This window comes from Bombus flavifrons, chromosome 9, assembly GCF_040668555.2.
Source record: "Bombus flavifrons isolate JBK064 chromosome 9, iyBomFlav1_principal, whole genome shotgun sequence".
Classification (NCBI taxonomy): domain Eukaryota; kingdom Metazoa; phylum Arthropoda; class Insecta; order Hymenoptera; family Apidae; genus Bombus; species Bombus flavifrons.
Window position 1 is genome coordinate 6,799,466 of NC_138450.1, and position 27,549 is coordinate 6,827,014.

General features: G+C 34.2%; 1 protein-coding gene across 3 annotated transcripts in view; it reads right to left on the minus strand.

Annotated features, from left to right (window-relative positions):
* LOC138183593 (lachesin) overlaps positions 1 to 27,549 on the minus strand; it is a 164,145-nt gene that overhangs the window by 31,225 nt on the left and 105,371 nt on the right. For all 3 annotated transcript variants that reach the window (XM_069120762.1, XM_069120761.1, XM_069120760.1), the window contains exon 3: positions 12,243 to 12,450. In XM_069120762.1, the coding sequence (XP_068976863.1) occupies positions 12,243 to 12,450 (208 nt within the window). The remainder of the gene's footprint in view (positions 1 to 12,242; positions 12,451 to 27,549) is intronic.

A 27,549-nucleotide genomic window follows, 5' to 3' on the forward strand; every position in this document is an offset into this window, starting at 1 on the left:
GCGTTACGTCGTGACGTGACCGGTTCACCGATCCGCCTCCCTATTGTGTGGTGACGCGTTTAAGGTGCTTTCGATCACCTGGAATCCTGTGCGAAATTCGGGTTTTGTGGATTGGTAGTTGGAATTACACACAGTACAGTGGCTGAGAAAAATACTTGAGTATATATTATAGGAACCTTTTATGTATAGTGACTATAAAAAGTATTTTTATACCATTGTGTTATTCACATACCAATAAATCGGTTTCAAGATCGGTATTAAATTTCGTATGATTTAGTAGGACTTTCGTATGACTAAATTTGAACTGAGAGAACTGTCGTGATTATAAATGCACATTTTTAGATTTGTTGCAAACTTTGGCAATATAATTATGGTAGCCAAATCTCGTTACAGTATTAATGAATTTTCAAAATATTTGATATAACACATATAATATATTTGTAATAGATCTCTACAAGCTTTTGGATTCTTTCGTGAGCAACTGTACATTTACTCACATAGGATATTGTTTAGGAGTTTCTCTTTCATAGAATTTAGTTTTGTTATGTTATTGGATGAAACTTTGATGCTGGATGTTTTGTTTGGGTGAATGCGAGCTATGTATTGATGTGTGGAGTATTGTAAGGACATGTTGGAATGGGTTTGAGTGAATTTTACTGGTGTATTTTTTTCTTTTTTTAGAGTGCATAGAGTGCCTGTAGAGATTTGTGTCGGATAGTTATATTTTTTAATATTATTTATACATATATAATCGTGATGAAATTGTGAAAAATGATTTATGACCGTTTGTAAATTTTAAATTATGTGTAATTTTACTGATAGCATTTCAAGACGCCTAGAAAATATGAAACTAAGATTTCAAAAATGTACAATATTCACTGACAAAGAAAGAATTTTATCAACACAAATTTACTTTTTTTTATCGAACACAAATTAAACTGCAAGTTTGTATTTGGAGTTAATTTAAATATTTTTCTTGATAATACATTACACGCAGAAATAAAGGAATTGTTTAAAGAAACCTATTTAGGGAAATTTAAGAAAACGTTTACTTTGTTTCTCATGAATCAATATAATATATATTAATTTTCTTGCATTTTCTTCTTGTTGATGCAACTGCTATAATAACACACTATTTTTTTTTACGGAATTTATCAAATATTCGTATAAGAAAATATAAACTTTTTACATTAAAAGCATAGTTTTTATAACTTACTTTAATTAAATGTTTGTTATTTTTTCCGTTCATACTATAAATGCTCAAACTTTCTGTTGGAAATTGTCTTTAAGACCCTGTATAATTTTAAATTATTATTTCTTCTTCTAATTAAAAATTTCTGTAATAAGTAATTAAATTTAAGCGAAAAGATAAAATACTTTCAAACATATCATATATTCTTTTCCTTAAATCACATTATAAATTTATCTGTTATCTGTTGTAGATAGTTAATACTGCAATAATTTAAATAGATATATGTTTTTACTATGTGAGATAATATTTTACACATTTTAGTGAATGTAATATTAATTCACATGTATTTTATACTCCGTATTGAAGACTTTCGAAATATATATTGAAACGTTCATTAAATGAAACGTATTATTCATGAAATAAGCTGTCAATTAAAAAAGTTGAAAGCAATTTCATAATACGCATAATACATAATATAATGCAGAATTGTATGCGGGTAAATTGCTTGAAAATTTCTAAGGGAAAGAATTAAATGGCTATTATTGCAGCTCTGGTGGCTCGATTTCCTTTTTCCCTTGACGTAAGTGAGACGAAGGGGCCGCGACGGGCTTTTGTTTCATGCCATTGATTCGCGATAATTGGCCACGCTCCGGTACTTTAATCGTCATTTCAATCGCAGAAGGGAAAGTGTTTTGTTTCGCACGCGCTGGAAATTAAATGGCATATCGTGGTGTACGATGATAACCACGCTCTTCAATTTACTGAAGGTTATAATTTCAATTTAAACGGAAAAGGCGAGGTGGCGTTATCGATTAAAGCGATACCTGCAGTTTCACTTTTTAATTCTGGCAACTAGGGCTTATACATTTATACGATACATTTACTCTTAATCTTGATCACTGAAACTTTTAAATACGCCAACTTTATTATCTCTAAAAATGTATTTAATATTTTGTAAGAATTATTTTGTAAAAATAAATTGTAAACAACATTAAATTTTATTTACACACTTCAAAATCAAGTAAAAACACTATATAACACTAAAATTGTCGAACGAGTCACAATAGCTGCGAGACGTTTGTGTAAAATGAAACTTTAATTGAATCAATAGATTCAAGTTAAGCAATCAAATAATGTAATTGTATAAAGTAATATAAAACAATCAAATAATATACTTCATCGATCAACTTTCCGTTTATAAAACAACTAGGTATCATACTTCGTGAAATATGTTTTATGCATAAAAATATAGAAAAGATTGTAAAAACCATTGGTTCATAAGAGGTAACAAAAACTGTTTCAAAATAGCATCGACCAGTGCTTTCATTCGATTTTTCGATTTTTAGTTTCACGGAATTCAAAGGAACACATTATACCTTTATAGAAAATTGATTGCTTGTAATAGCGTTTGAAAGAATTAAAGGAAGTACAAATATGTTTTTCAAAATGTGCTGCACTTCTGAAATGTTGAAACGTTTAGAACCATCGGAAACCCTTATAAAATCATGCAACCTTCGGACTTAAAGAATTTTGAAATTCAAAGCTTGAAGTTCCAAATTTGAAACACAAATTTAAAATTTGAAATTCAAAAATGAAGAATTCAAATTCAAAATTTAACAACGTTCAGTAGCATAGTGAAGTAGAATGTCAACGTAGAAATTTTTAAATGCTTTAAATAAAGGAGGTAAAGAAGAAAATGTCATTTATGATTAAACACGTTCTAGAAACCAATTATTTTTAGGAATCAATGAGAATATTTGCACTTTTCCATATTTTTACATAATAAAGACTAATGTAATTTGAAGAGCCACTGGTTATTATTAGAACGAAAGATAATAGAGAACGTTGTTATAGAGAAAACTAGGTTATATCACTGAAAGTTGAAAATTTCGATTTTAAAGTTTCTACTTCTCCTAGTCTCCACAAGAGGGTAGACGTGTCATATCCAAAGAGCTTTTCAAGAACAAGGTGAAAATTAGTTTTTAACGATCTTTAGAAGCCGGTATACTTGACAAACGATTCCATGAAGAAAACTTTCCCACAGACAGATGCTATTGCAGCTAGTTCTTTAGAAAAAGTGCACAAAGTCTGCAATGGAAGAAACGCTATATCTAAAGCTAATGGTCTGTTAAATAGTTGAAAATTTCCCAGAAAAAGCTAAACAGTTTTTAAACTTTATAAACAAAAATCAGAGTATCTCTTATTAAATAATATTCCCATTTATTCCAATTTCTTTGCTTGTAATATATCCTTCGATAATATTTTTATCAGATATTTACGATATTCTTTTTGTTCAAGTATGTATTCAAAATTTTTTATAATAATATTTCGTTGTTAAAGCGAGTTTCAAGAATATTAAGCTCATTAAGTATCAATTAAATTCATTAAGTGTTCTCAATGGTAAGGGATAATTCAAGATTATCGCAGCTTTTCTTCCAAGAATATTCTATCCAGTGAGAAATATTCATGAGCTTTTGTTAACTATAATATATATATACATATAGGATAGGGTATATATGAAGATCGACATCGAGGCCTAGCTTTCTCTAGGAAACTCTCAATCCTGTCTTACCTACGAGTTCAGGAAGACGTGTTCAGGAGGTAAAGTAGTTGGAAAACGAACTTTTCACAAGGAGAGGTTTTCGAACGTAACGTAAACTTTCCAAACAAGTCTCTCGCCCTTGCGTAACTTGTTACCCTGATTAGCGTGATAGACTGTCTTATATGCAGAAGAAAATGAACAAAATTGTCAACACATTGAATATTAAGCATCCAGGAAATCAAATAAACAAGGAAAGGAATGAAAGGTGTGTTGCTGAAAGAAATTTTGAAATTACTTATCTGGTTTTATCAATATTGAATTTTGTGATAAAACTTTTGTTGTTCGTTTGAAGCTAACGCTTTGATAACTCGAAAGTGATGAGTTCTGGTAATATAAATTCTAATTTTACATGTGAATTTTACAAGTTACAAGCTAGCTTATATGGTGATATAAAAACATCGCAGAACAATAATTTTTCAATCAAATTATAGCTCTGTAAAATGCAGGCAACTGATTAGATAGTTTGGAGTAGTAGTATCATGATTATAAAATGATAAATATTCTTTATACGACGGAAATCTATAATCTAGAACTTCTCGATTCACGATAATTCGGAAACGATGCACTAGTATTACTAATTAGTAGGTTATTGTATAATAATTTATATATAATATATTTCTATAGGACAATTTATTGTAAGCGTGTCTCGGCGAATAATGTTGGTCCAATAGGAAGATGTTGATCCAAATCGCTATTATTCCTGGCTTAATAAATATTACCGCCACATATAACCTTTTTACTCGACAAGTTTACATCTGTTCCAAAAATACACCACATAATTTCCATTTACCCTATCTCCTTGAAACCACATGTATCATAGAAATACATAACCATCGTCGTATAGCTACATAAATCAATAAACTTTCTGGACACAATTCACGAGCGACTATCGTCCGGATAATGCAACACCGTATAATAAAAGTAAAACAAGTATATGGATGAGAAATTTTCGCGAAAAATCAAGTAAATGTGAGGCTATCAAACAAAAAAGCAATTGGATCGGGCCATAGAGAAAAATATCAAGCTACGCGTGGCGCAATTCATTTCGCGCTCTGGCTACGTTGTGTTTCAAACGCGGCGACAAAAAACCGTCGTATCCGCAGATAGTATATTTATTGATACGGCGAAACAATCGCGTCGAATTTATTATTTCACACGTGTTTCGCCTGACACAACGTGCCCGTAGTTCTTCATTCGCATAGATTTTTCTCCCAACGTCCCTTTTCCAGCCACACGTTGCGCGAACCATGCGTTCCATTCGTAAGAAGAACGAGTTATTTTAAAGTTGTTTATAAACTCCCCTTGTATAGCGCACCGTACGAATTTTAATCCTGCTGCTAGAAACTACAGTGGCTCACCAAAGTATAAAGAAAACCTGTAGACGCCTTTTATGGATATACCATATGTGTTAAATAAAGTATTTAGAAATTTTAGTAGCATTGTAATGAGACACGGCTGTCAAAATTATGTTGCTAAAGTTTGAAACAAATCTGGAAATGTATTTGAAACTACAGGGTGCTTAGCACAAGCATATATTTCGTAGAGATCATAAAAATATTTAAACAGTAAATCATACGTTATATTATATTGATGTAATCACTTAAGTATAGTTACTTCACAATAAAATAATTCTAATCAAGATTAAACCAGCTCGGGCTATAAAAGATCAAATGAGTGATAAATAATATTTATCGTCGTCTAATTTTCTCCTGTTTAAACTTTATTTCGATATAGAATAATTCTAATTAATATTTGCACAATTTTCAACAATATGTTATAGTAGGCGTTATATATGAAATAAAGCAAACGATTAAAAAAAGTAAACGAATAATCAATAATACTTGCCACTTTTCAACCTTCTGCTATATTAAACTCCGTTATGACAGAGCAGATAGGACGAACTCAAACTATATGCCAACAGCGTCAAGATGAAGCAAACACAGGCCTTCAATCTCAGCCTTGTAATTTCACAATTTAATCGGGAAATTCTCGTTCAGACTAAACGTCGTACCAATCGAACACGAAAGTGAGAACAGGCAATTTCACAGTGTGCAGCGGTCAAGTAGGTAGTAACGCGGTCGCGATAAAGGAAGGAATTTAACGAGGGTTATTCGCGATAAGCTTAAGAGCTTTGCGCTCAGGGGTTCCGAGTCGCCGTGCCCTGGAAATTATAGTATACGCGAGCACGCTTAAGGGCTGCAGCTTCAGTTTGTCCGCTGACTAATGGAATTTCGGGAATTCCATTTGAAAGTTAATCGCGTGTTTGTGTCGGGGACATCGTCACGGAGTGCATTTAATTACTCGCAGAAACGGTCTGCTAACTTATTTACGCGCGTCCAGCGAACTGCTCCAGGCGACCAACAACACTCCTAGTTTCATGGAAATATAATCTTACCGCGTTTACGAATTCATCAGCATCTCTAGTACATCCACCTGTCCCGAATCCTCGATCTATGCTATGGTCGCAGTGGAGGCGTATCTCGACGAACTGTCTTTCTAACAAATGAAGTATCCGGAGATGTAAATATGTACATTCCTAAGCGTGTACAAACGTTATTGTAAGATGAGCCTCTCAGAACTTTCCATGTATAGTTAATATCTTAATTTTGTTGTATAAATACACGATTAATTTTGAATTCTCAAAAAACGATTTATCTATCGTCAGAAAATTCTAAGACATACACTTGAAAAACAGCGTTTGTAACATTGTCACTTTTATACTTTTCAATCTATAGAGTTGATCAATGTAATTTCTGAATTAAGCTAGGTTTACATTAGTCTAACCGCTGGAGAAAGCGATTACATTCCAGTAATTTGACTAGAAATCGATCGATGTCTACATTATTCCAGCTTTTTTTGAACCATTAAAAGTGGTAAACTGTAATGGCAATGGATTCACGCAAAATCGGATGTACACTATACTACGCTTCAGTCAGCGCTGGGTATTGAGCCGTCTCGACGCTTCCAGTAACGTTGGAATATTGTGTTCTCGATGGTGGGGGTAAACACTGGATTTGAAAAGTAGATTTTCGATCCCCTCGTGTGACTGGATTACTTGCTACCATGACGGCATTGTATTGGAATAAAAACACAGTTTACATTATTCCAGTTACAATCCAATGATGGATTGGAGTGCTACTGGACCAATGTAAAACCAACTTTCCATATCATATGTAAATGATGCTCAAATATGTGGGAGATACTTATAGGATCGACCCTAGACATCAAAATCAAACGCAATGGTAGTTTTGATATGAGATTCATCGACAATACATCGAATTAAAAGCTTGATCTCTTATAAAAGACAGAAAATGTGATTCATCTGTGTTTTTCACCTGTGGCCTTCATGTTTGATTGCTTCGAGGTATTCATCAGAATACTGGTTCGTCAGGACACGCATCCATTGTGACCACAGCCCCGTGCAATCAAAAACACACTGTAGACCAGGATGGTCCTTCCGTTTCACCGAATAAATGACAAAAATTTCTAGTCGATCGATCATCGACGAGCCAAATGGTCGAGCAGAGAAGAAGGATACGATCAATCCCGGCTGTGACCTCCAGCTATTCTGACGCCTCGCGTAACGATGGCCGGACTCGATCGTCGAAAACGATAAAGAAGAAATTTAACGAGGGGTTAGGTGTAGGTTAAGCCATACGCTTCTGGCGCACGTTCTGCCGTGCTCAGCGACTGGTAAATGGGCTTCTTGCAGAGCGAACAGGCCGGCCAGTTATTAAGGCGAGGAGCACCAGTCGCCAGGAAGGTGTTTAATAGCCCACCAAGTGTACAATCGGCCATGAAGGTTTTGGTGCGCGGTGTGCACTTTACATACATTTGCATCCCACCGCGGCAAATTCGACATCAATCTACAAAGGCAACGCGACTCTGTGCTCCAAGGTGTCTCTATCTTCACAAACCGGATTCTTTCAGCCCCTGACGTCATCCTTGATTACACTATTTTGGATTCGCGATTGCATGCTAAACGCTTCCTTTCGGTTCTTCGTCTTTCTTTGATGTTTTCGTAGAGTTTCATTTTTATGATCTCAGAGGAATATTTGCAAGGGGTGTTGAATAGTAGGAGATAGGTTAGAGGCCTCGAATGGTGGGCAAAGAGTTGTGTGTGCAGGATTTGTAATCGGGAGGATTTATAGCCGGGGGTTCATTTGCAATCTCGTTAAGATCGTGGCCAGTGTTAACTGGTCCTTGTATACGAGGCGTTGAAAGGAAAGAGTGCGAGATTTTCAAATTTTTATGATACTCAGCGAGAAATGTAATATATCTGTGCTTGCGATTAAACTTAAAGTCAAGCCTTTTGAAATCAAAATTAATTTTGTGTCTGTAGGTTGTTTGAAAGATGAATTAGTTGAAATATTAAGATAAAAAAGTGAATATGAATTAAAATAATGTTCTTCCTGTAGTTACCAAGATATCAACTATAGAAAAACAAGACTGAATTAAATCACCATACATTTTATTCCTTATATAAGATTCAAAGTTTGGATCTCATTGTTAGTCGAAATCAAGAGACACTATTGAAACTCCCATGCGGCAAGTCTAACTGTTCCAGTAGAACACAAAATACATATGATTTCCATTTAAATCGTCCTAAGATCTCGTTACAATTGTATAATTCCGCAATACATAACGAAATTATAAAGCATCATAATTTATTTAATGAAGAGTGATTCTGAAAACTCGTGTGTGATGTGTAGATTAAAATCCATAGTACCGTGTAGAAATTTGATTGATGGTAAGAATATATATATATATATATATATATATATATATATAGCAGAAAAATGATTCAGCTTGTCTAGAACGACTGTCGAATACTATTCCACTTCTCTATCATATTACAGCTTTAAATATGTGTATATATATATATATATATATATATATATATATATATATATATATATATATATATATATATATATATAAAGCTGAATCATTTTTCTGCTACCTTCGATCAAATGTCTAAATCAATATTGTTGGATTATGAACACTGGCCAAAGAGATTTCTTTATTCGAGTCAAAAATGAAATATAACATAATATTATGCATCATACAAAATTACCACTTTGGAAAATGTCATTCCTCGAATCAAAAATAGCCTTTCGAATGAAATATTCATGCCGTCTAAAAGTAGCTTCTCTCAAAATCCCCTGCGTACAAAACGAATTCAAAACGAAAACATCTTAAGAACTACGATGCCCTCGTTACGAAACGTTTCACATAGAGAATTCAATCGTGCATTCTTGAACAAATCACAAATTCTACACATAGCCTGGTCTAATGTAAATATTAATTTCAATTATTTAGTAAATAATTTATGTACTTACTGTAAGGATATACATATAAGCCATTCACAGGCTAAAGTGTCTAACTTTGTTTTTTAAATTTCTCACATTTTAGTGCCAAAACACATGATTGGGGTTTATCTTACATAATTACATCAATTTCCTTTACTTCTTCTTTTGTGAAGTTAACCGATTTGGTAAATGAGTGGTTCATATGATAAATGAAACTTAAGTGTGTAACACTAATATTTCAATCACTTTATTAAATTCAACTTTAATTCAACTTCATTGACATCTACTTTCGCTACATATTCATATATTATTGTCCCCAATTGTAAATAACAAATTTACAAATGTGACCATCTCAATTAGCAACGAAGATACTTGTATCCTATTTTCAAGGCTGCATCAAGTGATCCTACTCTATATTACAAATCAGTTAGAGCTTCTACTATCTATCTTTCTAGCCACAAGCAGCACACGATAAAGCCAAGGAAATAATCAGGGATTAAATATCGGTGAGTCGGTAGTGGGAATCACGAAACCCTGGCGACACCACGGTGGATTCTAAGGAGACCCATAGTTGAGCGAACTTTGACAAGTTGGCGGTAACAGGAGCGCTGGTACCAAGTGCCAAGAAAGTTCGGTGGTAGGTTCGGTTGATGCATGGGCGCGGAAGAAGGATACCAACGCCAGCCAAAGGACATGTTCCGCGGGACAAGCGTAAGTTACGTAGACACGGAAAACGCTGAATCCACCAGTACTTAGCCGAGTTTCCACGAGGAGGAACCTAAGGTGCCGGAAGGCGGCGGAGTTTCGGGAATACGCGCAATACAAATTCACCGGCAATCTCAGACGCACGATTCGCTTGCAAATATTTGCTGTAATGGCACACCCATCCAGTCAGGAATTCCCTTTTGCTTGGAGGAACAACAATAACAACAAGCCTGAATGTGTCCGACATTTGGAAACCTAACTAGGAACAGTAAATGCATTCCTTACTCGTTATGGAGTGACCAGTACTACACGCTGTGAACTCGTTAGCCCACTTCTCGGATAGTTGTAATGTGTGAGATTTGAAATTCTTCACGGGGTTTTGGTAATGAACGATTTGTTAATTTTGTAGTAATCTCAGAAGGACCTGTGTTAATAACGGTATGTATACGAATCAATATATATATATATATATATATATATATATATATATATTGATATATATATATATTGATTCGTATACATACCGTTATTAACACAGGTCCTTCTGAGATTATATATATAATATATATATAAAGATTGATATTAATTTTAGCGAAGTTATTGAATACTTTATAAATTGTACCAACTGGAAGATATGGTAGGGACGAGATAATAATAACCATTATTTGACATACTAAACTATATTATCCTTCTCATTTTTCATTTCCCTAGGCAGCCATTTTATTTTTATTTCTGATTTGTCGATTGTAGATTTGTAACCCGATTACTCGTACTTCAATGATATTTCTGAAATTGATCATCTCGACTATTCTAGTAACCATTGTAGAAGTGAGAATTTATATATGCGAATGGCGAATGTATATGCAAGACTAGAAAGGGAGACTGATTTGAAAAATATAGAGATAGACTGGGATACATGATAACTGATGGAAATTCGATTGCACGTAGTAAGACTGTATGAATGTGTGAAATCTATAAAAATTCAATATGATTGAGTAGCGATGGAGTCTAGTAGGAATTGTAGAAGTAGTTCAGAAGTTAGGAGAGTCGTATTACGTGAGAGTAATTGTTAAGTTGCATTATCGTTGTTATTTTATTACTTGACATTTAGTATGTATTATTTTACTTTATATTTTTTGATAAAAATATACTCGAAATTCAACCTTCCTACAGTAGCAATGGATGTTTTTTTCAGTGTATAGCATGGATAGTAGTCTACAACTGGACCACCGAAGTTTTTAATTACCATTAATTGATAAATGGCCGTACAGTATATCTGTCAGCCAAATAACCGTGTAGAACGTAAATAATACTATGAATGACGCTCCTAAAAACTCATAAACTTTTCTAGAGTGAACAGTACATTTTCCAATTTGCAAAAACAAAGTTTAAATTCGTCGCATCTAGATATAAAAAGGAAAGAAAGAGAAAATAGAACATAAATGTATTAAACGATTGCTCAAACGAAACAGTATTGGAATATTTTTAAAAATTAGAAATGTTAAAAAATAAAAAATGTTTAATTTCGTATTGTCGAACTTCAAACGCAATTCCTTCACAAAATTTATTGGTATTAAAAAATTGTCAAACTGTCAATACACGTTGGTGAATAAGTTATGTTTTGTTTGATGTATAGCCGCGATCTCAGAAACTGTCTGAAAGACTTGTGATAGATTTTTACGATCCCATAGCAGATTTCAGATTGCCACTACTAATTTCACGCGAAGGTAAAATGTAGATGTCTAAAAGTTTGGAGCTTTGAAAAAGTTGATCGCTCGATTTCCTGACATTTCACTAGGAAACTTTGTGTAGAACATTCCCGCTGCATTTTCCTCTATAACCTGCTATGCGTTCAAAGCTAATGGCAATTAAATAATTTCAGCTACTGTAGAACTAATGAAGGACTAATATTCCCGAAATAGAGTGAATTAATTAAATTAAATTTAAATTGATAAACTTAACTTCATTATTGGTATATTGTAGAAGTCAATATAAAGTTGATATAAAAGACACATTCCAGGAGAAATTATCTTCGCAGAAACATAGATTTCAACAATTGTGATTATTTAGTAGTCAGTTATCCATTATACCAATAAGATTCACTATTTAGTAGTACATTTTTAACAACATTTGAACGTTTAACATAACTATACATATCGTATACTGGTTTCAATAAATATCTTGCAACATTCATATGGTGTATTTCCAGATTAGTTTCAGATTCTAACACTATAATCATGCATATCGTGTCTTACTATACTGCTAATAAAATTTCAGAAAGTTTCGTAACATACCATACAACACATAATATAGATATAGGTACAGGAAAATCTTCCGTGATAAATATTCAAACATTTCTTTGTGAGACAATACATATTATTATGATCTACGATTGTTATTAGACAAAAAGATAATATTAATAACTGATTACCGACTACTTCGAGGAATCCAGTGTTGCTGGACATGGGGTCGGTGTTAACTTGGCACATATACCATCCTCTGTCCGTTTCTTTGGTGTCCCGGATATGAAGACACCATCTACGATGACCGCTATGTGTGACGGCGATACGGTGATTCTTCGTGATAACGTGAGTAGCGATCGTGAGGATCGTTTGTGTGTCCACTCGCAACCACGCTACCTATACGACAAAAGAATAAAGTATTTTCATGTGTTCGTCACAATTGTATTAAGAAATATCAAACGATATTAGTGTATCCTCTATCATAAACAGAAGCGAGCTCTCTGAAAGGTAATTTAACTTGAAACGTGTTCCGCTATGAAACTTCGGCAAAACTAAACTTGTTATTCATCGACGACGTTGTAATCTAATTTTGCGCAAGTTAACTTCGAAGAATACTAGTCGATGTGACGTGGTATTGTGCTAGGTGTTGAAGAAAGGTGAATATATAGAAGAAAGGAATCATTATTAAATTTCATATCATTTGATAATACTTTCGTATGATCACAAACATTTTGTACGATGAAAGTGAAGTGTAGAATTCGATAAGAAAAAAAGAAAAGCCTCGTTGGAAAGTAAGAGTATATGCCAATACCTTTTCTAGCTACATATGCGAAGCATAAATAATCTTGGTATTACATAGGCATTTTTTTCAATTTTTAGTATTGAAATAAAATCTATATATTGCTTTCGTGTTTAAATTAAATTTATAAATTGGGAAAGACACGTTTATTGTTTAAAAACGGCTACCAATACAGCGAACGAACAAACGTGCTCTATAAATATATCAACAAACGGTGCTCAATTCAAACACGCGGGGATAAATCGAGACGATGTGCTCCGTCGTTCGAAAGCAATTCAGCTAGCGATTTCGCTTTGCGCCGGGGGCTGAACGGGAAGAAAAGGAAAGAAGGAACCAGGGAGAGGGGGTAAAAATTACGCGTGCCAACGAGAAACACTCAAAGCGTTCCCAGAAAACCTGCGATTGTCGAGCAAATCAAAAGAAATAACAATTTGCCTGACCCAGATGTCGCTTGTCACAGCGCCTCCAACATGGCCTGTACTGGGAGTATACGACGTGTATACGACGTGTATGCATTACAAAAATGCGGGCTGACATTCTCCTCTCTACTGCTGTTGTTTTATTCAATCCCCGCCACTTTCGCTTATATCCAGCTCGTGTATTACTTTAGGTACAAGTTTTCGCAAGCGGCACGCATTGTCTCGCCGCCGTGTCGTGGCCAAGACATTCCGTTAAAAGTATACCATATATCTCTATATGTACTTTTCCGTAACAGAGCGAGAAAGAGTAAAACAGAAAAAGAGAAAGAGAAATTTCACCAGAACAAACCTCACACGGACTACATTTGCAAACGCGCCTGTTGTACAGGTCTTTTCCTTGCTCTTCTGTTCTTTCTCTTCTTTTCGTTATTTCTTCTGGAACATTTCCTTCAACCACCACCACTACCACAACCACCACCCTTCGTCTCTCATAACGTCCTCCCGCAAACTCTGTTCCATCCTTTTTGCCTCGCGTTGTCGCGCAGTCTCTCAGTGACTCATTGTCCAAGTGTTGCGACAATGTGCTCGATGTTACCAACTGTGCTCGTTACATAAAAAGGAAAAACTTCTGCGCCAAACTCGTAATACACTCGACGCCGTTTTAAAGCATATACTCTTGTACCACGTCGTCTTCCACCCCCGTTGTCGAGCCCACTGCTTCCCGGTTGATTTCTTCCCCCGGACTACGCAGCACATCCACTTCATTCACTGCATCCGTTCAAGCCGTGGGCGATGTAAGTAAGTTTCGTGTGTACGTGAACGTGCGAACCATGGTTGATGCATGTATGTACACACACGCACACAATTTATCTGCCTTTATCTCGAAACGCGGTAGGACGCAACGTTGCAGCCTGTGCAGACGCAAGAAAGGAACGTTTGGGAAGGTTTCGCGAGGTTCTTTAATAGAACAAGGGAAAGAGGCGCGAGGCGGATCGGCACTCGTCGAGAAAGACGGTTCCAAAGACAGCGGAGGGCGACGAGGGTGAGGCTGGCAAACCCAAAGAAAAGGAAGAAAAGGACAAAGCCGAGGGAACTTGCAAATCGTCCGCGCCAGCCTTCAATGTTAGCTCAACGTAGTTTGCCGAGACTATTGTTTAGCGGATGAAAAATTATATAGCTCGCGGATACGCCTGGGTTTGTGCTACAAAACGTCGGTTTAATGATTGTTTTAACGATAATGTTACGGCCACCGTGTATTTAGAGGTAATGAGGTTCTGGAGCTTTTAGGAAAGTTGTAAAGTACAGAGAAGAAAATTCAGAGATAAAATGCATTTCGTTTCTAACTGAACTTGGTGTTTGACGAACATTTTTCTTACTTCTGCGTGGGAATTGGGTCATTTTCATGAACCTTCATTTCTTATTAATGTCATGCGTGTATGTATATCCACAATCTAATAATAGTTTTTACCCTTGATGCCTTCATTTCAATCCTTCTGAACACCAGAACAAAAATATATCAATATATATACACTAACTTACATCGCTCGACTAATTATATATTAAGCTTTTATAAAAAAAGAAGATTAACTACTCGTTGACATTTATTTCGTTCAATACATTCCAATACAACCACACCTCTTTTCGCCTTTTTCTTTTCTAGTTGCTCTTCGTCCCCGTTAGATACTGATGATGTAGTTCTTTAATTTAGCGGGATACCTCGAGCCTTCCGTTCGACTCCATCAGCGTGAAAAATGACTGGGGAAAATTCCCCATGGAAGAATAGCCCGCGGTAACCTCGCAATGATCGTTCATCCTCTCCTCTTCGATTTCTCCTACCATCTTTCCTCGCTCGCGTGCGCCGTAACCAAGTTTCCCGATAATCAACGAAAGAATGAACGTTGGGCGCGAAATTCGAGGGGTCCTAAATGATCGAAAACCTGTCAATGTATCGATCGGAGTTTCTCTGTCACTGTCATGCTCGATATACATGTTTGAAAAAGGGAGAACAAGGATTAGAATTTTTATAATTTCGTTCGGTTCAAATGGAAATGAATGCTATATAGACTTTTGTTCTTATTTATGGTCCAAGGATTCACCAAATTAGGGCAAAGTTAACTTGAATTTAATTTATATGAGAACTAACTCAAACCTAATTCGTATTGCGTAGTTAGTAAAATTAGGGAATGTAAGTAGTATATGGTATATAATAGTCAAGATAGTTGAATTAGTAGACTTCGATTGAATTAGTTGAGTGTAATGTAATTTATTTATGAAATATTCAATTGGACAACACTAGATAATATTATTATTAAGTCCTTAATTTAGATTTAACACTGTAATAGCATTCCTGTTAGTGCTTATTTGTCCTAATCAATTTATAATATCTCTTTTACATATATCCTACTTAAATATTTAAAAGAATTCAATTTTCCATAGTCTAGAATTTCAATTTATTGTTTTTTCACATTTAATAGATGTAGATAAATTCATTGCAGCAACACAAAAAATGCTGAGTGTCGTAATAAAATAATACCAACGACAAGTAATTCCATCAAAAAATAATAGCAATTTATTTCACATCTGTTTTCATGAAATTTAATTGAATACATATAATAATGAAACATATGAATTAAATGGTTAAATAAAACATAAGCCACGATTTTCCATTTTGTAAAAATATTTTCAATTGCAAAAGCGAGAAACAGGTTCATTTGATTGCCGTATAAATGCAAGAAAAATAAATAAACAAAGCGACAGCCGCGTCTTTTGTATTTTAAATTAATTAGTTCCGACGGTTTGATCTATTCAAATATTACAAGATTACTTTTGCGAGAGGAAATTCAGAGAAATTCAGAGAAGTATTTCAAATTAGTGAGAACGGGATTGCCGAAAACGTTTTCGATTTTGTGTCCTCGGTGGCGGCGATGCAATCATTATTATTTATTTTATGCAATGATAAAGTGAAATGAGTGGTTAAAAGTATTAACGCTGCGTTATCGATGAAATATAATATCGCGTTGTGCTTAATATGGCGCGGCCTGCATTAAATTGTGATTCTGATTACGTTAGGAATACCATTGATTGAAAGTACGATTAAATTTTAAAATGTATATTCGATGAACGTATCCATGTCACGGTAAGCATTTTTTTTACTGCTCCAGTGGAAAATTAAATGTTCTATAAATGCTACTCTGTATAAAATATAGCGTTATAAATTTATTTGAAGTATAGAAAATTGATTATCTAAAGTATTATGATAAATTTATTGTTTGGTGAACAGAAATATTTATCAAATCAGAAAAATAAATTATCTATGTATTATTGGATATTATTTTATACAGTCGTATAGGATAATAAAATTTAACACAAAATATTTAACATAAAGACTTAAACATAAAATAACTATAAGAAACTTAATAGAATGCGAAACAAAATTTTAATATCACGCATGAACTGTATGTATTTAACAACACATTATGATATTGGTTTGCGAATGGCCGTATATGTTCTTCATTAATTCATTCTCGTATCCTTTCATTTTACGCGGATACGAACACACTTTCACCATTATCACTCGTATTACAATTTACGTTGCAAGGAAATCACACATTAATTAACCAAATTACAATTACTTTAAATCCATTGATCGCCTCTCGAAAATTTTAAATAATATCTTTCATACCAAATCTCGAACTCATCGTAAAATGATACACTTCCACGAGCAACGCCGATTATAAAGACAAGCTGCAAAACAACTCGCAATCATTTCGACAAATTAGAAATAGTGCACTAATTATCGGTTATTTAATCACTTTTATCATATAGCCTACAAATAACATACATGATCAGTTTCAATAGAAATCAAACAACAAATAATTATAAGCAACCTTTCATACGAATTTTTGATAATACATGTTTGTATCATCGATCACGTATAATTGAATTAATGGTAATCAAAACAGTCTGATGAATCTAAAATATGAAAAAATAGACAAAGAATGAGAAGGAAGTAGAGTCGAAGTTAATGTGACAAAAATTATAAATAATCAAGAAAAATAGTGACGAAAGTATCAGGTCTCTCACGATCAATGTTTCATTGTATTCTACGATCACTCACACTCAACAATATCCTCAAATCTACAGTATCGAAATAGCCAAAACCGATTTTGCGGCTGGTTTCTTCTCGCGATTCCCTTTTCAAAAGGAAATTGGTAAACTCGACGTTCGATAGATGTTATACTTCTACGATTTCGAATAAACGGGGAGAAACAGGTCGAACATCAAAGGCTTGTCACTGTAGGTATATCGATCACGTGAAAGAATCATCGAAGCCAAGGTATAGGCAACAACGAAATAAGCGTATTGGGTTATTCAAATTTCCTTGCGGCGTGCCATGCCGCCGGAAAATATTGAATATTCTGGCGTGTAAATATTGGAAATTCTGAAACGTCGGGAAACACAGAGCTTTAGGCATAGGACGTTGTACGCCCAACTGGTATATACTTGTAATTGTGTAAACACGGTCGTTTATGAGCGACACATTTCCACGCGCTGCCATTCACGCTGTTTTTTCAACGGTTCTATTTTCGCCAGTTTAGTGAAACGGTGACGAGATTGACGGCCCTGTGGCGAGATTGAACACACGCGATAGAAAATTTTTAGAGATACATTATATCTATTATAGAAAACTTTACAAAATTTCATTCGTATTGTAACGAGACACGAGTGTAATTTTATTGGCGAAATCTGAAACGAATCTAAAAGTGCAATAAGCTCACAAAAATACTGGAACGCCTACCACAGAAAGATTTCACGAATACATTATGTCTGTTATATGGAACTTTCTGAAATTTCATTAGCACTGTAATGAGGTAGGGCTATCGTGATTTTATTGTGTAAAATCTAAAACAAGTCTGAAAATATACTGCATATAGCGTTACTGTATGAAACATTCCATAGACAGTGTCGATGTTGTTTCTCCTGAATGCTTCGTGAACTATAGTAATATTTCATTCTCGGCGAGTCGTGTATAAAAGCACCCCATTCGTGAATGACTGATAGAAAAACGTCGACAGAGGGAGCTTTTGAACAGAGTGAATCTGGTTGGAATCTCTCGCGGTTCAGATTTAGGTTTCAGATATTGATGGAAGTAGAAAAGCTCTGTTGTAAGTAAATGTAGGGTGTGTAACGCAGAATTTGTGTTGAAATTGGAGGCATTTGAAATTATGAAAGCATGGTTTAGTTAGTTTCGAATAAATGGGATGAAGAATTCGGAGGTAATAAAGTGGACCGAAGTCAAAGATAATAAGGTGAGAAAGTCACAAGTTAATTGAAAGAGAAAGTACCGCGGATATTAATACAAGAATGTTATACGTTGAGAAATTACAATTTAAATATACACACTGGTATTCTAGCACCTTCTAGAAAGATAACACGGTAAGAAAAATGGTAAAGATTATCTCAAGGAGGCTCGATAAAGTAATGAAAGCGCCGAGTTTCACAACCGCCAACCAACACATTTATAGAAGCTGAATGTTTTCTCGTCCCTTTCATTCAGAGTGCGAATTTCAGAAAAGAGGGGAGTTGCGGATCTATGACCAGGACGACGGTAGGTTACGGGTTAATTCGATGGGTTATCAGAGGGCACGGATATAAGCATCTGCCTGCAACGTCAAAGTTTACCAGAGACAGAGAGATGGAAACAGTAGAGAAATGGGATAGAGAAGAAGGGTTGAGACCGATACTGCAAGTACGGGAGGATAATTAGCCTCGGTGGAGCAATCCGCATAATTATCGTTCGCGGCGCATCTGTCCTTGTCGAACGGTTTTTCCCCACCCATTTCATCAAGCGATCTTCGTCCAACTGGAACCCTGGTTCGAAACGTTTTACATCGACCGACAAACATTCCTGCCACGATCGAAACACAGTATCACGTCGATGATCCGAACGACAACCAATGAACCGCTTTTACCTAAACAAGGAATACACTGTTAATTGTAATCGCTCGTGAGCCCACGGTTTGGCTAATTACAAAGGTAATCATCGTAACGAATGTCACGTACAGATAATCCTTTTCGTGGACGCATGCCAGAACGAACCAGTAAGCATCGATGCTTCTGAATTTCCTGCTAATGATCTTGTTCAGGTTGAGATAGTTTAAGAAATTATGCATTTCAAATGTGAAATTTATCGTGACGTAGAACCTGTCGCTTTGCAAGACTTCGATAACTTTTTTTAGTTAATTACTTGAAAATTACTAAATCTTCGAAATTAAGTAAACGAGTAATCATCTCTGGTTAATAGTGATTTAGAATGAGATTAGTTAGAGATTACTCAAAATTCTAATCTTTTGAAATTGAAAAACATGAAGTTGATATTAACTTTAGTTTACTGGATTTTGTAATGAATATTATGAAGGATCAGGTTGAGAAAATCAAACGCTATCCCTTATGAAATTTATTACTCTGTGGTAATCAATTTTCACGTTACCTGAGGAGAAAGATATAGTATGATAGAATGTCCATTGTTCGAATTAATTGGAAGTCGTGACAGTTTAGATAAGGGATGATAATTTATTTCAGCAAGGGAAGCTGAAATAAAGGATAATATAAAAAATAATAGGCTCCGAACTTGTATTCTTTGTTTTTCCTTCTGTTCCGTTTAGTAGTTGCGGCGTTCTACTAGTACTACAAGTAAATAAATATGTTGACTAGATAATTTTCCGTAAAATACGTCCACAGTCCATAGTACTTTACAAAATCAGTTTTATCTTCATTTTGAGATTGTTAATTATATTATGTATAACTCCTACACATTAAGTATAATTTTCTGCAATCAGTCTATTAATTCATAGTAATTTAAAATAATACATATAATAATATATATTGTAATAATACATATACAGGGTGGTTGGTAACTGGTGGTACAAGCGGAAAGGGGGTGATTCTACGCGAAAAAAGAAGTCGAAAATATACTATAAAAATTTTTCGTTTGAGGCTTTGTTTTCGAGAAAATCGACTTTGAATTTTCGCTCGGTACACGTGCGGTACGTTATAACGGATCTCAATGTAGATCGTTGTCTCGATGGAAAAATTAAAAAAAAAAAAGATTAAAAAAAAATTTTTATTCTATATTTTCGACTTCTTTGTTTGCGTAGAATCACCCCCTTTCCGCTTGTACCACCAGTTACCAACCACCCTGTATAAATATTTTTAAGACTCAATTTATCGTTATATGATTGTATAGAACTAAAAGTTAGTACCTGAAAAGATATGAACCACTCTAATACACGATGCTGTTTAATAAAATGCAGCGTAAAATATCGTACCAGGAGGACCAGAGAAAGACCAATATAAAAATATATACCACCACTGTTAGAACTTTCGTATGAATTTTCAATAATCGTCGATCAAATGTGGAGCATTGTATAAATAGCATAAATTCATACGGAAGTAGGCAAATTCAAATAATATTAAATTGATGTATCAATATATGGAGCACATTTATTAGAAAATTTGAAGTTACTTAAACCTTCAAACCTTTATAATTACTTAATTTTGCTCTTCGATTCCTTTCAATATCCAAGTACAGTCATAATTTAGCATTTCATTCGACTATATCTTTCCCAAGACATTAACTATGAAACATACTATAAATTTTTCGGACAACCCAATAACAATAAACTTACACATTTGACATGTATTCCAATGCTTGTCTATCATCATCATAAAACTTCGATCGAAGACCCTGTCGAAAAGAGATCCACTCCAATCGCGATTTCCACTTGGGAATTCGCCGACACGTACGAAAAGTGAAAGACACCAAACTAGAAAGGAAAGGGAGGAGAAAGAAAAGGTGGCAACGGGATGAATTCCGGCGGTGTACGATGCTGCTCTTCCCCTCCCCCCGAGTGACACCCAGCTAATACACAGTTGCTTATACGCGTTTTGCACGAGATCGCGGCCGTCTCAACACGACGGATAGCGGCGAGATATCTGTCAAGCAGCCACCCTCCATCCCTGTCCCGACCAGGACAACCCATAAAAAGCATTCTCCTACGATGTACCTTGACGGCGCACGGCGTTACTCATGCCGCCGTCAGACATCATTTTTCATATCTCGACCCTAGGAATATCCACCACCACGACACGACGGCTGACATATTCCACCCCTGTCTGACGTCGACAATGTGCCACGTTGATTGAATCGTCGAACGTCAAGGTGTACATCGTGTTCTCCTCCTCGTTCTACTTTTGCTTGTGCCTACATGTTTCTCCTATCCATTTTCTCTTTCTCTAACTATACAGGGTCACGAAAGTTTTCGAACACTTGTAAACACCTTTTACGAATACACTATGTGCGTTAAGTGAAACAGTTTAAAGAAGACATGCAGATCTGTTATGACGAAGTTGGAAGATAAAAAATATAAATTAATTTCAGTTAGAGGTGTCCTGATTTTTACGAATATAAATGTGATATGACTGATTTTTAACAAAAATGAAACGATAGGGAAACAATAGAGAGTCTTTACGTAAAGGCATAATTATGAGATTTACAGTTCATATTTGTATGTTAAAAAGCTTATAACATTATAATTTTATTAAAATACAATACACAGTGGCACAATACGTAATGGAAAAAATTCTTGCCACAGAAAATTTTATAGAAATTGCAAGATATTTATTGCAAACACACATTCAGTAAAAAATTAGTTTACAATTTAAATATCTATTTTAAATATAAGTTAAGTGTTAAAGATGACCAGAATGAATATTTCGACTTTTTAATTTAATGATCTGTTTAAATACTTTTTCTACTATTTCAGCGAAATGTATATTTTCAGATTGAGAACTGAGACTGAAACTCGAATTTCAAAACAATGCTAATGAAATTTCAAAATGTATCATTAAGCACAGGCAATACATTCACAAAAGGTTTCTGTAAGTACTTAAATGCCTTCGTGAGCAACTGTACGTCTACATGAACTGTCTTTATTGGTTTCCCCATATTACCAGACACCCTGTATATCTTTCCCTGTCTCGCTTGCTTTCCGGCCCGTTACCTACCCTTCTTCGAGAGATTCAGCCCCGAGACTTGATTCTTAACGAAATTTCGCCGTGGTAATTTCCAAAACACTCGTGTAGGACCGATCTACTCGCATAATGCTTTGATATTCCACTGTGGGGAATTGTTACGTCTTGCAATTCGCGGCGTTTAAGACATTTGAATTCAAATGTGAATTCACGCGATAAGAATGTTGTCGTAAGTTGAACGCAGGACTGTGAGGCGCTGATTAATGATTCGGTGATGCATAAACGGTGCAAAAGTGACGGACATGGATACAGATATGCCATGTAGTAGAAGTTTGAAACTGCTGTGTCGTTGAGGTAAAGAATGTTTTTCATATGTCTTATGCTACATTGTGTGCATTCTACCTTGCAGGATGTTATCCTGTTAAATAGTTTGCAAGAAGAATTTCATTAATGTATAATTGAACTGGAAAGAAGTATTAAGACTAAAGTCTGTAGTAGTGAAATTTCAAAATACAACATATATATTGTACGAGATGTTATGAATATTCAAAGACTCATAACAAAAATTTGAATAAAAAATTGTTCTCGAACAATTCCATTTATCTAAAAGACTAGAAGATGTTCAGTATGGTATCGTAAAAATAAATGATGATTCAGAGAAAATTATCAATGATCTCAAAATAATTTGCAGCAGTTGAAGATTAATCTATTTCTTTAATACGATTAGATACACATTCCTAAATTATACAAATCTTTTTCCATTGTTTTTTCTTGTCTTCAACAATATTGAAAATAATTTAGGAGACACTCTGTAGAAAAAGTGTTTCCAAATTTATCTCATTTTATTCCAACACCAGTTCTTCAAGTACATGGCATGAAATGTTAAATTTGACTCACGTGTCGCAAGCTTACTCTTTTGTTGAGAAAACGCAGTGAGACAAACTCCTCTGCGAGAAAACATCTAACAGAACAGATATAATTTCAAAGTCAAAGTAATCCTCTAGTTCTTTCCCCATCACAAAAAAAAAAGAGGAAAAAGAGTTGCAAAGGAAGAAGTTAGGAAGGAAGTACGTGTAGGACATTAACGAACAATGAAAGCAAAAGTATGTAGATATGAAAATAGAATTTTATTGCTTAAACAGAATATCTTACTAGGTAGAACAAAGCGATGTTTACTATAATACTTACAGCTTTCTGCTTTGAAGATATTTGCTTGACATGCTTGTCAGTTTAATTCGCAAGAGACGCTGCCAGCAGTTGAACACTTGGATTTGGGGATCATATAATCCTAAACATCTTCGCGTAGGCGTTAAACTCTGACACTGATACTTCTCAAAATGGGGACTAAAGATAACTTAATCCAGAGGAACTAAAACCTGAGGTGTCATGTTGTCTTTAAATTTAGTATATAAACTAATCCCTGTAATAGCAAGATTCTCAGTATCGATAAAAATTTCATCAGGCAAAATAATTGAAATAGAAATAGCACATTTATAGAATTTCAAGCATGGGGGAAGTAAAACCAGCTCTATTACTTTCATAGGTTTGATGTTATTTATTTATCTTTGTTAATTGAAAGAAAACGAAACTTTTTAATTCTCGAAGATTTTACAATTTTTTCATGTAAGTTTATTGTATCGTGCCTTAACAGTAATATTTTACGTTTTTACCGCCGCAATAAGTAAAAATTCACAGTTTCTCATAACCTAGCTTTTGTAATATGTTAATAGAAATTTATGGACCTTTCTTTGTCAGTATTTTCAACATAGTACGGAGAAATAGACTGCACAGTCACTCATAAAAATCTTCGTACTCCTTGTGAAAAGACAATTTCTACTTAAATGAAATATATATGTCATACACTAATATATTTTAACATATGGAGCAATGATAAAACATCCTTAACGATCAATGTACTATAAAACACTAATTTTGCAGTGAAATTTTATTTGAATAAATTACCATTTTTCTTCTAATAAAGATTTTGTAAAGTACGTGCACGAAGACTTTTGTGGGTGATAGTATAAAAGCATATTTATTGAGATCTCAATAGTAATTAATTGAACCATCGATCAGCCAATAATATATGATCAGTAGATTTTATCGTAATCGAATTTCCTGTCCACGTTGATACCCTCTGAGCAATTTCGCATTTTATGAAGAACGTTTCGCGATTCACACACGTTCGACGTTGACGTGGATTGAGTACCTTGAAACATTAGTCACTAAATGTCCCCTCATGATGTATTTTCTGGGACTATAATCAAGCCATAGCATTGTGTGCGTTTATACTTTGTTGGTGGCTTGACGTTGACAGTAATTGTAGCCTGATACGATGACTGGCATGTTTATTGTGATAACATATCTTGTTCGCTCGCATCTGTGTCATGATGCTCTATAATTGCGAGTAATGACCCTTCGATTGTTTTTGCGAAAGACAAGTATAAAGATAAACCTTAAAACACTTTAAAACGTTAAACTTTATACTTTGTACTATACTATTATACTATAAAAGCTAAGTAACAGTTCTAATTAACAGTTATTTCGGCGTAAAATCGAAACGTTCCAAAGCAGCTAACTGCAGTGCTAAAATTTAAATAAATAAAATTATGAGCCAATACGAAAATAATAACCAACGCTCTGATTCAAATAAATCAAGAGATGTTCGTTCAAAGTATAATTACTTCCTTTCGTTTCCTCTTTTTATTTACAGAATTTAGAAATAAGAGAAGAAATAAAGCTATTTCACGACATTAGTAGCGAAAATTTCAATGTTTCATAAATTTCATCCAAGACTATTAAAAACTACTTTCTATTTTGCTCATCGAAACTACCAAACCAGTTTACGACTACGATCCTGTTCTACAGGAATACCAATAATAAAAGTTTTTAAAACTCTAGACAGTAATAAATTTTAACTTCTTTTCATTAAGGAATTCTTTATTGTACATCGAACACATCATTTCTGAAACTAAAGACAATCTGAACCTTACAGTGGTAAACTATAATAAACAGTAAATTTCAAAACTTCGAAATTATTATCACCAATATGAATATCTCATTCACTTCAAGCCATATACTTTAACACATCGAGAACTAATTCCCAACCGCGAGAAAAGCTTCCAACCTATAAAATTGGAAACTGAACATATACATCTGCACCAAGTTACAGATGGTTAGAATGCCCAGTTTTATATCTCAACGATACGACTCACCATTTCGAATCACTTGCTGCGAATCTATGTTATTCTGAAATGTTCGCTGTCAATAATAAAAAAAGAAGTAGAAGGTTGTCTGGGATTGGTCATAAAGGTAAAGGAGAATCGTAACGTATAGCCGAAGAAAGGATACACATAAAGGCCTGTCAGTTCTTATCCAGAACTCCTTTGAACATAAACTTACGCGGCAGCGACTGCAGGCAAACAATTTGCGAAGAGGGTTTCAAAGGAAATAGTTAAAGCACAGACAAGCAGCGTTAATGGGGTTTCGTTGTAACGGGAGCTTTTTTGGATGTTATAACGTGAAATTAAATGTGACCACACGTGCACGGTGTTCTTGGTTTTAATGCTAGAAATTAATTTACGAATGGATACAGATGGCGTTTGCTTAAGAAATATTCTCCTTTTCGTAATTTTCTTATTTCTAGTGAATGAGATTTGTTGAAATTTATTGCATCTTATCGGTTTATATTAAAATTAAAACATGTGCAACATAACGGATTTGCGTTATCTACGACGCAAATAATTTTCACAGCATGGAATGATATAGAATGACGTATATTTCGATATTAATTTTATATATTTATATAAATTGTGAAAATTAGAGTGCAACGTATCGTTGCAAACCAGACTTCGTGACATATAGATAAAATATATTCTGAGTCAAACGCGAATTACACAATGAGTTGACGATTGTTTCTCATTAGGTGGAGTTGATATAAGTAAAATTCTCTCTATAATTCTGCTATGAAAGTATATCCATATTGTTGATGCGTGGATTACCGTTGCAAATATTGCAATTGACAGTACTAACTGATAAGCATCCCATATTTATTATATTCCCATAGTACCAGTTTCAACAGAGTATTTAATGTTCATCGATATTCTCATTAAATGTTGGAATAATTTATACGGTATATTGGAATCGAATAAATCCAATTGATATTAAGAAGCAATCAAGAAGATACTTACACAAATTTTTAAATAGACAGCTATCAATTTCTTTCAAAATTGCTACAATATAAAAAAATGTATATGTGCAGTTCTATTTATTCATTTATATATTTTAACATGTTATGTATTTTGTTAGTAAATATTTCACACGATATGAAGAAATAATTACTAATTGCCTATGTATAATTTTCCGTTTCAATTTTATTTTAAGCAGTTTCTTAAAACATTAGGAATTTTTCTTGTTTGTTAAAATAAAAATAAGCTTTCTTGTAAAATGCAAGGATATAAAGAACGCTGTACTTCCGCTCTGGTTTTCACTTGCTTTTCACATACACCTATTTCCTTCTTTATTCTGGTATAGTATGAATATATCACAGAATACTTCTCAAGTGAAATTTGAATTTATTAATAAAGTTTATCAATAGAATTTGATGTTGAAAGCATTTTGAGCTATAGCGAATCGTAATAATAGAACAGAAATATGCAAGAATATTAATAAGGAAAGGATTAATATTATTGAAAATTCATAAATTGAACGAATTTCGTCCAAATGCTACCTAACTTTACTGAAACATGTAATTGCACAATTATATCATCAAAAGATTATTACTCGTACAAACTAGTACAAATTAGGAAACACAAACAGACATACAATTTTACATCAAACAGGATAATTAGGTAATTAATTTGTAATTTATAAAACATACCCGTCATTTGTTTTACTGCTAAACTTGTTATTATAATTCAATGAACTTTATCAATAAGTTATGATTCGTAAAGCTTCGCCAATAATATTAGTTCTATCGTACAAGACAACCTAAAAATAGATTGATTTCTCCTCCGTGTAAAAAATAACGTTCAAGTACAAGTTTGCATTTGATCGTCGATCGGAGCACTTCAACTTTCCATGTTCGCTAGCTTTAATTATGTAAGTGCTATCAACGTTTAACGTACATTCCGTTGATTAATCAATAGCATTCTATGATGAAATTGCTATTCATAAGCCGAAATTAAATTACAACCTCGCCGAAGTTCCTCGAAATGTACCAGTTTCACGTTAAAGGATTGTTTG